The sequence below is a fragment of the Ipomoea nil genome, unplaced genomic scaffold, assembly GCF_001879475.1.
Source record: "Ipomoea nil cultivar Tokyo-kokei standard unplaced genomic scaffold, Asagao_1.1 scaffold1262, whole genome shotgun sequence".
NCBI lineage: Eukaryota > Viridiplantae > Streptophyta > Magnoliopsida > Solanales > Convolvulaceae > Ipomoea > Ipomoea nil.
In genome coordinates this window covers 1,317,737-1,331,311 of record NW_017617690.1, presented here as the reverse complement: position 1 = coordinate 1,331,311, position 13,575 = coordinate 1,317,737, and the positions used below count along the sequence as shown (strand labels likewise).

The window sequence follows — 13,575 nt, the reverse complement described above, 5'->3', positions numbered from 1 at the left end:
TGATGGAAGGTTTACAGAGAGGGTTTATATACCCGTAACATACCACAAAGATAGGAGAAAAGGCTAAAGACTATGATAACTATTTTAATACCTCTAACTGTCTAATACACAACATAACTATCCAGATAATTTGAACAAAATGAACCATTAATACAATATATGATATCGGTTATCAAATAACACAATTCACTATGTATGTACTTTCAATTATTCGCTAATTGCCAACAGCCCTATCTATCATCTCATGAATGGGGATTAGGTTATGTTGTTTACTTTGATCGGCTTCCTAACTTAAGATTTGGTTAATTAATTGAGTTTCACTTAATCACTACCCCTCCTAGTTAATAGGACACTCATTAATCTCTTTAGGGTGAATTGCTGCTTCATCCAAATTTAGCATAGAACACCATACTGGCAAATATTAATGGTGCAATTCAAATAAATTTCACCTTTGCCATAAATATTTTTATGTGAGGCTTTATCATGTAATATAAAATGTGTAAATTTTAAGGGTTCTATGGTGTAGTGGTTAGCACTTTGGACTTTGAATCCAACAACCTGGGTTCAACTCCCGGTAGGACCTTCATCGAGTTTAATTAACAACGTTGCTTGATAGACTTAGCCCATTGGTTTTAACCCAATGGAAATTATCACCTGAAAAATTTTAAATGATAGTGTGCACAAGAATGTACGAAATGATTCGTTTTTATTTGACATATATGATCCAAGAAATTTGGATACCCTTGATTCTAGATTAATAGATATTCTTGTGAAAAGGGCCCAAATTCAAATGTCGCATATGATCTCTATTTTTATTGGAACGGCCCTACCAATAGGCAGTATTTCGGAGAAGAGACCAATGTTCGAACCTTAACAGTGGCAGTGTGGGGATTATGTCCAAAGTGGGCCGATCCCTTGTGCGCACCGGCATTTAGCCTGTCTGCAAGGCTGGATTTTGGGCTGTGAGAGCTATGTTTGCATAGAGCCTCATTGAGTCACTGTGATTTACATCCTTCCGAATGTCCGATCAGGATGTGGGGACCCTTTGAATTGGGGATTCAACCTTTTGGAAAAGGAAGTAATATTATTGTGATCTATTCTGTGAAACTCATAATATACTATATTACTATTATATTTTTGTTAAAAAGTATTATATGTCATATATAAACGATCTCACACAAGACCAAGCTCACATTTATCGAATGATGGTGCACTTTGCTTAAATTTATAACTTAGTTAAATTAACAATTGATTATTTACATTGCATGATATTTATATTCAGTGATTTAATATTTACATAATATAATCTAAGTCATAACTAGAATTTAATACTATTTAAAAATTGCATATATCCATAAGTAAACAAATATTATAAAAACCAGGACTATGTGGTCTAATGGTATCCGGGTTGGACTTCCATTTGGAAGATTATGAGTTCGAGCCGCAGTGGAGGCGTTATTGGTTCTTTGTGTTTCAGTAGGTTGAGAAAGTATATGAACAGATACTACAATGTAATAGAACCAGTAGCTTTCAAAAAAAAAAACAAATATTATAAAAATTTATAAACACAATAAAAGTGGTTGAAATTTCTAACGGGCATTCAAAAAGTTTAAATCTTGTAAAATAAAAATAAAATAAAAATAAAAACAAGGGAAAATGGCACTTTTTTCCCCTGTGTTATATACCTATAGCATTTTTCTCCCCTAAATTATTGAAGTGGCTGTTTTTCCCCCTGAAATGTTAAATGGACATATTTACCCTTAAACTAATATTTAATTTATTTTTTTTCTCCAACAAATTATTACCATAATTTGGTTCAAACCAAACAAACACTATAGCAACCAAACCGAAATATTCCAATTACAATTTAGAATCGAAATTCGATATTTAGAGTTTATTAAAATCGTGAACCGGAACGGACGGTTCATATTCCGAACTGAAAAAATAAAATACATTTATTGTTGAATTTAGACTATTTTAAAATAAAAAATAAGATTTTAAAATAAAGACGGTTCAAAATCGCGAATCGAATCCGGAACCGTCGGTTCACGGTTCAAGATTCAATTTTTTTGATACATAATTTTAATAAATTGACTTTTAAATATTGGGTTCTAGATTTGAATTATAACCGAAAACTATTAATTCGATTGTTTTAGTATCCGGTTCAATTCAAACCGGTCTGTGGTCATCCCTACGTATACGCAATAATTTGTTGGAGTAGTAAAATAAATAAAATGTTTACTTTAAGGGTATAAATGTCAATTTAATATATCATGGGGGAAAAACATCACTTTTAGAATAATTGAGGGGGCTAATATGCTTACCTAAATAATTGAGGGGGAAAAAGTGCTATAAGTATATAACTCAGGGGCAAAAATAACCATTTTCCCTAACAACAAATTCTTGGGCTTCTGCGAACAAAAACATTTGCCGGTGATTATGGTCAAAGTTATCGAAAAATTTCTTTACAATCATGATTTTTTGAAGAAAAAAAAAATATATTATCAGTGGTGGTTGGTAATGTTAGATAATAATATTAAAACTAATACAAACTGTAGTAAACGAGTAACCTGCCTCGTTACAGCGGAAGCTTTAGGATCGCCCAAATATCCCCAGCCATAGTCGTTGGTATTGCCACGAGATGGTAAATCTGCAGAATAAAGGTTAGTGTCGTTTTGTCTACCACTTCTCTCCCGAATACGTGATGGTGCGTGTCCTAAACTCGGGAGCTGTGGGATGACTATTTTGCTTAGAAGCCTACATGCCATCAACATAGGCAGATATTCAGTTAAAGCTTAACTGAATATCCTGAGTTGCATAACAGATTAAGTCACTAATTGACTCAATCTCTTACTTGCACCACAGTCACCCAATAATACAATATATTATAATATATTGTATTTAGGGAAAATACTTACAGGTAATTTAGCAATCTAACCGTACAAATTTTGTATAGTTAAATAATACAAGTAATTGACATTAAATTGTCTAATTTTAAAAATTTTAAATATCATTTTTGGGTGACGAGAAAAATCGACAGTTGTACCTGGTTTTGTGACTATAGCCATCAAAAGATCACAATGAGGTAAACCAGACTAAGCTGTCAATAGGTTTGACGGACTTAAACCATGAAAGCTAAATGGGCACTCCTATTGTGAATCTAACTCGAAACCTTGTAGTTACCAAATTAATAGTCTAATCAACTTGACTGAAAATTTAAATATAAGGTTCACCTATAAAGATTTGAGTTTCACCAATAAGACATTATTACCTTCTCCCAATGTTGAATCCCAAACCTCGAAGGTCCTCCACACCTCAGTCCGACAGATCATTTGAATCACGGTGACTCAATAGCCCAGCAGACAAGGCCAAATGTCTATGTGCACAGATTTCTTTGAGCATAATCCACACACTATCGTCACCGAGATTCGAACTTTAATTTCTTCTTCCAAATACTGCTTACTAAACCATTGAGTTAAGCTCGTGTATATAATATGACGTTATTACATAACACTAGGCTTAACTAAGAAGGTTTGATTTTTATATATGAAGATCATATTCCACCTACTTGACCATCGTTTTGGAACAAATAGGTTCATATTATAAAGTCACCAACTCTTAATATGGTGTCATTTTCATTGGATTTTTGGTATTTGTTAGAACCAGACAAGAATGTCTCAATCTCCACTGGATTACAACTAAACAATATTACAGCCATTACAATGCCAAGTCAAAAAATTTCAACTGTGAACTCTGGATTTTTTACAGTGTGGCAAAATGACAAAATCAACCTTCCGCCCTCGTTTGTCAACTAGCTTCACGTGAAACCCCCAACGTCACCCACATAGGGGCACCATTGTCACCTAACCCCAATCCACGCCCAGAACTTGCGCTAGTAGACAAACATATTCACCAAAATCAGGGGCAAAAATGGAAAGAAAACAGTGAAAGGTGACGCCGTTAACGTGGGCGAAGACGATTCCGTTTTCTCGAACTGTAACGAGTTAACGGCCAGCGGCATGTTCTCCTGGTCGGGGCTGCACTTGGACTCGTGCGGCGGATGGGCGCTGTACATTATGGCGCGCAACACCGCGGAAACCGTCGGAATGTACGCCGTCTTGTTCCGCGCTAACAGCCACGTCAGCCCCATCAGCTGACAGTCCCGCCGGAACATCTTCGTCGCCCGGTCGCTGTCGTCGTCGCCGCCGATTATTCGCCCTTTGTGCGTTCCGTTTTTAGCCCCGCCGGTGATCTGAACAGGTATTAGATAAGCACAGTGTAAGATAGCTAGTGCAAGTTGACTAGACTTATTGAGTGGTCTGGTTAGACTAAATAATTAGAAATTGTTAGTCAATCAGAGACGCAGTGCCTAATGTAATCCTGGATTGATTGGATACAGGATGATTGATGATAGCACATTCAATTCTGATACTCAGAATGTTCAATAGACACCAAGTTTTGAGTCTAGTCTGAGGCAAAACATGGCTAACGGTCTACCGTTAAGAGGCAACATGCTTACGCTTCCGCTAGTACGAGTTAGGCTTCTTGTATATTATTATTCAGTAAATTATTTATTATTTATATCTATCACTAGTTGAATGCAGTAAAAGCGAGTGCAGAGACAGAGGGGTAGAATAATGCTAACCTTTTGAAGGGCGCCGAGGCAGCGGGTGCAGCCGGAGTAGGAGGAGTTACGGCAGTTGCGTTCGAGGTTTTTCACGGCGGCGGTGGGGGTGGCATTGCGGGTGCCGGTGAGGTTAAACGCGGCGGGGCAGCTGAGGGAGGTGATCTGATGGAGGCGGATGCCGCAGAAGCACAACACGGCGTCGCACGAAGCGTTGGGCTGAGGAATGTGAATATTGCGGCTCTGCAGGGAGCTTTGCAGCGAGTTCACGCACTTCTGGGAGTCGTCCGGCATCATCGGCAGCTCCGAGCTGGCCGGCGGAGCCGCCGCCGGCACCTCCAGAGCCGACCGCGCATGCGCGGCGAACAGCCACGCCGCCAGCACCGGGCAACATCGGCTCCGGTCGAGGTTCCTCCCGCAGGCGGCGCTCACTCCGCCGAAAAGCTCGTCCGACAAGTCCAGCCGGCAAATCTGACTTTCCGTCTGCACGGGAAACGCCGGAACTGTATTTGAAGAATCTCCGGCGCCGGGATCCGCCGGCTCTGAAAGTAAGCCACCCAACGATCCACCACACGAACAGAGCATCAAAGCCAAACATGCAAACAATTTGACTCTCATTTTCGTCAATGATTCATCAGAAATTTGGGTTCTCTCTCTTTGATCGAAAATGGAAGAAAAAAATTCGTGAGCTTTTACTGGAAAGGCAGAAAGGAAGAGAGATTGAAGAAATGGTGGAAAGAGAGATGGAGTCAGCTTTTACTGGAAGGAGATGAAGAGAGGAGAAATTTTAGAGATCTGCCTCGACTTACGTGAAGAAAAATTAACAATTTTCGAGTAATATAGTATTATCTAGGGAGTATTTTGGTCTTTTTATTTTCTTCATGTTTTTATTTGTACTTTTGTATATGGACAATTTCACTTGTACACTAGAGACTAGAGAGTATTTAAATTGAGTATATCAAAAAGTATTTTGGAGTGGGTAGAGCACCTAAAAGTTGGTTAAACACATTACATAAGGTGTTTTTAATGTAACTTATCTTTTTTTTTTTTTTTTTCAATTACTAAATAGGATAGAATAGAGCTGTCAAAACAGTCGAGTCCGAGTTGGAAATGAAATGGATAAAGTTCAATTTGTCCCGTTTCAAATTCGGGTTGATATTTTGTGGCCCAACCTACCGTTTCTTATTAATTAATTATTTTATTTAAAAAATATTTTAAATTATTCATATAATACAAGACTCAAACCTTAAACCTATATATTAGTTAAGAACTAGAATCTCTACCGACTACCAAATAAACATAATGACAATATGGAGGCCAATGACCCTAAACCCAAAGAAAACAGTAACCACTACTTAAGGTAAACCATGCATTCTAACCTTAATTGGCAAATGATTACAAAGAAATCAATCAGCTTAAATTATCCATAACTAATCAACTCAAACTAATAAAATCAGTAAACCAACTTCACTGGTGATGCCAGAATAAATTAGTTTGATCATTGTGTAACCAAGAATCCATGGTTTTCCTTATAATCACTCAATCAAATCTCATCATGTGACAATTGAAAAATGGCCACAAAGAGTAATTAGATTTAGGAAAGCATGGTGGGGTGAAGGGTGTGGGGGGTGGGGTCAAGTTTGAATCAAAAGATGAAAGAAGCCAAATACAAAAAAGTCTGTCTGGGGATTTGGCAGCTTGTGAAAGCCTTTGGCCTTTTTCTTGCCCTGCTGTCTTCCTTTGCCCCCTCTGTGATAAAAGAGTTGAAAGATGCTTTGGATTTTGGTTCATTGTGTGATTTGTGTCTTCATTTAAACTTAGAGTTGAGATTCCCAAATATTATACACTTTCTTAACATCATAAGTATCACTCTCTCCATCCATCCCATTTTATGTATATGATTCATTTAAAAGTAATTTATGTTATTTACAATTTAATTTAGTGTTAGCGCATAAAATCTATATATTTAGAAAATATTTTAAAAGTACTATATATTTAAGACTTGATAATAGGTAAATAGCTAATACTAAAATATTAAATATTAACCTAAAAATCATCTAGTTGAACAATTTACGATTATTTGGGTTTTAAAAAAAATACAACTATTTCACTCAAAACGATGTCATTTGAGTGAAATAACCCATTTAAATAAGAAGTGAACAATAGCTAATTAATCAGCGAATTAGGCCACCTAGTCGGTGCCTAAAAAGCCTATGCAGTCAGCGCCTAGGCGGCCTAGCTGGCCAACCGCCTAGACCACCAATTATGGTGATACATTAGGCGGTCAGCCAGCGTCTAGTGCCTAGACGCCGATTAATTGGTGCTTGGACGAGATTTTTGCAAGCTACAACACGTTTAAAAAAAAAAAAACATTTTTTAGAAAAACTTGCACTTTTCGCCTCTAAGTTATCACTGATGTTTCACTTTTCGTTATTTCGTACTCACTTTTCGTCACTGAGTTATTCAAAAATTACAATTTTGTCCCTAGTATTTTATTAGTAAATGGATAAAAAGTACAACGTCAATTATAACTTAGGAATGAAAAGTGAGTATGATCAATATACTTATAGATGAATTTTACAATTTCCTTATAATTTAAAGACGAAAAGTGTAATTTTCCTAATTTTTTAACAAATACCATTAATTAATCCATCAATTTAGTGTATCAATCAATCAAATAAAGTCCGCCATAGTAACTTGCTTTCAAACAAAAGTCTTAATGATGGACCATTCCAATCCATTTTGGAATATTTAGGAAGACAAATTGGCCTATAGTAGGGGATTTTTATATGATAAATTAATAGCTAGGAATGTGATTGGATCCAAATATATGAATTATGAATGCTACAAAGGTCAATACCCAAAGCCTTGAGGTCTTCAAGAAAACATTTCTCTATGGAATTTTATATGTATTTGGCTGTAAAGGAATAAAATGTATATTTTCAAGAAGACAATAATTATACGAAAATAATAAACAAACACATAAATAAATAAATAATGGAATGTGAGGGCTGTTACCCTATGAAAGGGAGAGGGAATATTTGTCACGAGCATTATTCTCACCAGCTCCATCTCAATGTCGCATTGCATGTAGAGTCGAATATAAATATAAACAAATAAATTATTATTATTATTATTATTATTATTATTATTATTATTATTATTGTGTGTATATATACATACATATATACATTTCAACGCTTAAAGGTGCATTAAGGTGCATCAGTCCAACAATGGTATAAGAAGAATGCATCCAGTTCCTAGAAAGTACGTTTTTTTTTTAATTTTCATTTATTTGAGCCGTTGATCTAGATTTGATCAACGATTCAGATCTCACCCACGATTCACCTAAAAGACTTTTCCCACGTGAACCATCACACACACACATAAACACACATATTCAGGTGAGAACATGTCGATTTGTAGATGTTGATTTTGTAAGATCTGATGGTAGTTATTTTTTGGATGGTATATTATGTTTTTAGCAGTCTTGTGGTATTTTTAAAAAGGCCAAATCCCCCTGGCAAATTTCTAATTAAATGGTGGGGATTAGTCTATTGTATGTATACTCTATTAGCAGGGCCGAATTTTAGGCTGCGCAAGCTGGGCTACCGCACAGGGCTCCTAATTTTAGAGGGGTCCCAAATTTTAGAGGCCTAATATTTAATTTTTACCTAGCTAGTTTCGAAATAAAAACTAAAAATTGTCAATTAAATTTAAAAGATTGCATGAAAAGATGGTATAAATGTGTAATTTTTGTATTTTAATTTCGAGGTCAAGGTTCGAAATTTGCATGTGGTAGTTTTAAAAATTGTGATTTTAATAGGGCCTCACTTATTTACCAGAGCCACAAAAACCTAAAATCTGGCCCTATCTATTAGGGCATAGATGTATAGATGTATACACATACAGATATACTCGTTTGGTGTATACACACACACAATGACAGATAAACTAAGCTTGAAAGGACAAAACAAAAGAGGAAGCTAGGAAGGGTTAAAAAGTGGCTTTGGTAATTGAGCTTGAAAAGGAACTGCAAACAAATGAAATATTATGGACAGACAAAAAAAAATACTGATTATAATTATGTTTCTACCCGTTCTGAATATTATATTTACCAAACACTATAAACTTAGAAATTATTTCCTAAGTTTTATAACACAGTCTTAGTTTGAGATCTATTCGACCGTTTGTTCATTGGCAAAAAGAGGCACATTATTATTTGTACGAAATTACACAGAATAAAACAAAGCAAATTAATTTTCAACAGTACAAATGTATGTACTGTTGAGAGATATTATTTAATTATTCTATGTGTATTATTGAGATATTATTTAATTATTTTATTTGTATTATTGATCATTTTTAGTACACATATTATCTGGACATATTCCCAATCCTAATTAACTTTTTATTTTCGAATGTGTTTTTTCATTTCCAACTTGCCTTGCCTTTGTAGTACGAGATAACATGTCAGTGCTGCCACTTTTAACTTATTCTCTTGTTTCTTGGACCCTCTGAACTGTCACATTTGGTCTCATATACAGGCTACGTACTATATCATGTAGAGAACAAACATCAACACACATAAATGAATTAATGACCATTTTGATATCTCAATTATGTTATAATTATCAAATTGATTATCAACTATTAATTTTGACCAATTAAATCCTCAAGTATTGATTTCTTAACTAATTTGGTCATTCGTCAAATTGATCCAGGACCAATTTAGTAATTACAGAGGATCAAATCGGTTACGAAATCAATAGTTGATGATTTAATTGGTCAAAATTAATAATCGAGAACCAATTTGATAACTATGTCATAGTTGAGGGATCAAAACGGTCATTAATTCCACATAAATGGACAGAAAATGGAAAAAAAAAAAAAAAAAAAACCAAAACAAAAAACAAACAAACACACTCTATAGGTCAAACTCGTTCTACATGGACTCCATTTTTGCGAGATTATATTACATAAACGTGTAACCACTACCCGATGGTGCGCACTAAATAAATCTCAGCTCGTTCTTGTATGATATATACTTTTATTTGATTCTAAAGAATGTGAGATTTCAAATGTAACGTAACTTTTTGTTCATTTAATTTGTTGTCACATTCATAAAAATTATCTATTTTCCATTCTTTAGATTACATGGGATTTTCAATGATAAGGTTGTCATCTAGGAACACATTTTTGCATACCGTACTTGGCGATGATGTTAACATACTCAATGAAGATTCAATCATATAAAATGTGAATTCAAACATAACCTCCAATTTCACTTGATGGAAACCATCTCTCCAAGAATATATAAAATTAAACTTGAAAGTGAAGCAATATATAATAATTTAGATTAACCCTAACAATCATGGACCACTTGTTCAAAAGGCAGATGATGATTTGAGCATGATCACAAAATGGAAAGGAAGATGATAAAGTTTGGATGGTTGAGTGCTCTTCTTGCCTGATTCAACTTTTCAAACTATTATGAACATTGTCGTCAACATATTTTTTATCGACCTCGTTATACATAATCTTTTTAGTGTTTTTTTTTTTTTTTTTTTTTTGTGATTTGCGAGTTATTATACAATAATGAGATTTATTCAGTGCACACCCTTAAATAGTGATCATGATCGAGTTTCCCTCGTCGCCAAAAAAGAAAAAAGAAAAAAGTATGCAACGTAACACAACTTTAATTTGTACTTGTAAATACTCCATTTGTCTCATTTTATCTGTCCTACTTACTATTCATTGGTCAAACCAACTTTTTCTTGTTTGTTTATTTTCTTTAATATTTTTTTTTACTTATTTTTAAATTTGAATTTTTTTTTTTGTGTGTGTTAATAGTACTTTTAGTATAGTTTCTAAATATATAAATTTTGTATACTAATATTAAACTTAATATTATAAAAAATTGGATTAAAAATAACTTCAACTTCAATTCGTTAATTAAACCAGACACATAAAATAAGACAAATGGAGTAATATATATCGAACTCTTCAACCACTTCCCTATGATGTTGTATACATGAGTGGTGGTTGCCTGGTTGGGTAGTGGGTGAGATGAGAGAAGATGAGGGATTCCACTTTAGAAGAGTACACACACATATTTTCATCATTTCAATCATGCAGTTTTTTGTACTTTGTCTTCTCATGGAATGATTGATCATGTCTTCAACTTTTTTTTTTTTGTTTAAAAAAATTATAATCTTAGGCAAAGTAGTGGTTAGATGAATTCAGTCAAGTTCATCAAACAATTGACTTAGTGATTATACAGTTCTAAGTCACTTGACTTGATAATCCTAATGTTTCAAGTTTCAACTCTCTCTTGGATCGGAGTTATATATTAACATTCTTTATTTGAGTTAATCAGTTATAAATAACTTAAACTGATTTATCTCATTGTAATACCATAAAAAATTCTAATTATTAATTCTACAAGGTCCAATGTGGCATGGTCACTTTTTAATATTAAACATAAAGTTCTCTTTAATGGAGTATGTATAAATCACCATCTGAGATGTTAAAGCGTGAGGTTTCTCTCCCATCAATGATAAATCATTAAAATATGTTAGAATATAAAGTGTACTATCATTCACAACTGCAACTCCTTGTTTGCTAATTCTGCAAAGTATCTTTTCTGATCTCCTCAGTCCTCACAAGAATGAACAAACTGGTCCACTGCCCCAAAATAATAATAATAATAATAATAATAATAATAATAATAATAATAATAATAATAATAATAATAATAATAATAATAATAATACATTTATTCGCTTTTCTCAAAACATGAAAGATATTTGTAAAATCCATTTAAGTCAAAATATCCTTTCAATCCTGCAAAAGTATAGCCCCCTCCCCCAATCGCACCAAATCCAGTACCTCCCTGGATGATATTCATTCCAAGTGAAAGACCATAAAGTTATCGATGAGTTCTAGATAATGAAGTCTTATGGGCGTTTGGTTGGAGAGATTACAATTTCATTCCTATTTAATTTTACTTATTTTTGGAGACAAGTAAATTTTTTTATTTGGTTGTAGGGAATTGTAATTCTGTTAAATTACCATTTCTTCATTTTCATGGAATTAGAATCTAATATCTTTTTGGTATTTCAATTCTTTGATTTTTAGGGAGCTGACAAAATTACACATATCTTTTGTTAACCAAAAATTGATGTCTAACATCTTGATTGATGAAAATTAATTACAATATGTCCAGTTCAAGAGATACTGTAGATCAGTAGATGAGTGGTATTTGAATATGTTAATTTTTTTGATGTTTGAATATGTAGATGGGTCCAAGATCGAGATACGTGTCATTTAAAATTAATAATAATAATAATAATAATAATAATAGTAATAGTAATAATAATAATAGTAAGTATGAAATAGATTTTATACTATTTATTCCAATTTCAATTTCATGTATATCAGATATTGGAATTGAAATTCCCAGTAATTCTATTTCTGCAAATCAAACACTAAAATTTAAATTCTCATTTTATGCCCACATTATTCTTCTCCCATGAAATTAAAATGTCTTTCTCCCATAATTCTCCCTCTTCAACTAAGCTAACTGTTGATCTTTGCTTCTTTACTCCTACAATTTTATGTGAGAAGTAATGATAAATTATTTTTATCTTGTAGGTCTTAAGCATATATAAAAATTTAATTGAATTGAAGAAGTAAAAATTTAGAATAAATTTTAGAGTCCAAAATTTATGTCATTAGATCAAAGACATCATCGGCAGATTAGGGCAAATTATTGTGTGGACCATGAATATCAAGACACTTTTAATATATTAAAAGTACATTATTTTTATACTGAATGTACATTATTTTTGTACTGAGAGTACCCTTAATATATTAAAAATGTACTTTTAAAAAATGTACCTTACGTATATAAATAATGTACCTTTAATATATTAAAAATTTACTTTTTATTTATGGTCCACATAATTGTGTGGACCATGATCAATGCAAGAATGATTGGCAGATTAGATGTTCACCTAAAATTAAGGAAAATGTTTTGTCATAGTACAAAGTTGGGCCAGCCTAGAAAATGTGTAGAAGTCCTGGGAAAGAAATAGGGTTCAATTGTCAGCAGCACTGTACTTGCACATCATCTCCCAGGGTTGGTTTTTGCTTGGTTTTTTCGAATGAAAAAACTTAGGAATGCATTTTTTTTTTTTTTTTTTTTTTGGTGTGTGCAAATAAGACCCCCTGACTAAGAAAAAAAAAAAAAAAAAAAAGAGTGCGTGACTAGTACTGTCACACCCGCACTACACGCGCCAGTTGGGCGGGTGAATACCAAAATTTTAAAATTTTTTATTTTTTGGTTGTCAAGTTTTTTTTTTTTTTCTTCTCTTCCCTCCACCCTCTCTCTGATCTCCTACATGATTATGACAAAAACTAACTCAAAAACTCATTAATGAGGTTGCTCTAAGGTTGATAGAGTTGTTATACAATGGACCATTGTTTACATAGTGTTGTGTGAGTCATGATCTTCAAATGAAATTGTAGTAGAATTAAAATGACATTTTAGTGTTGTTATAATAAAACTAGTGGGTATGGAAAATGAAACTAAAAAACAGAGCTCATTAAATAACGTATATTGTCAAATGAGACTATAATATAATTATAATAATGAGTTCATTGCAGTGGAGGTCCCTTGTCTTTAGTGGTAATTCTGAATTTAGTCCTAAACTATCGCTTTTGTCATTTAACACCTTAGACTATCATATTTTGGGACGCTTTTGGTCCTTCCGATGACTATCTTTTATGGTAAAACTCTATTTCAGACAAGAGTATTTTCATCTCTTTAATATTCTTTTTTTATTTTTTTCCAATGAGTTAATTTCATCGGACGTTCTCACGTCCATTGTCTTTGGTGAAAATTCAAATTTTAATTTAGTCTTAGATAATAGTTTTTGTCATTTAAC

General features: G+C 33.4%; 1 protein-coding gene and 1 non-coding gene across 2 annotated transcripts; one reads left to right on the top strand and one right to left on the bottom strand.

The window, feature by feature from the left end:
• The first annotated feature begins 511 nt into the window (after window positions 1-511).
• On the top strand, window positions 512-583 carry TRNAQ-UUG. The gene has a single exon. It is a non-coding gene; the product is annotated as a tRNA-Gln (tRNA).
• A 3,015-nt stretch (window positions 584-3,598) lies between these two features.
• LOC109184539 (uncharacterized GPI-anchored protein At4g28100-like) lies at window positions 3,599-5,461 on the bottom strand. The gene is made up of 2 exons (XM_019334553.1): window positions 4,646-5,461; window positions 3,599-4,252 (listed from the first exon to the last, which is right to left on the bottom strand). Exons 1-2 carry the CDS (start codon window positions 5,240-5,242, stop codon window positions 3,893-3,895), a joined length of 957 nt encoding a protein of 318 aa, XP_019190098.1. The 5' UTR covers window positions 5,243-5,461; the 3' UTR covers window positions 3,599-3,892.
• Between the last annotated feature and the right edge of the window lie 8,114 nt (window positions 5,462-13,575).

Coding starts and splice junctions, on each gene's coding strand:
- LOC109184539 (XM_019334553.1), bottom strand. CDS start 5,242: ATGAGAGTCAAATTGTTTGCATGTTTGGCTTTGATGCTCTGTTCGTGT. Junction 4,253..4,645: donor GCCTCGGCGCCCTTCAAAAG/GTTAGCATTATT, acceptor ATACCTGTTCAG/ATCACCGGCGGGGCTAAAAA.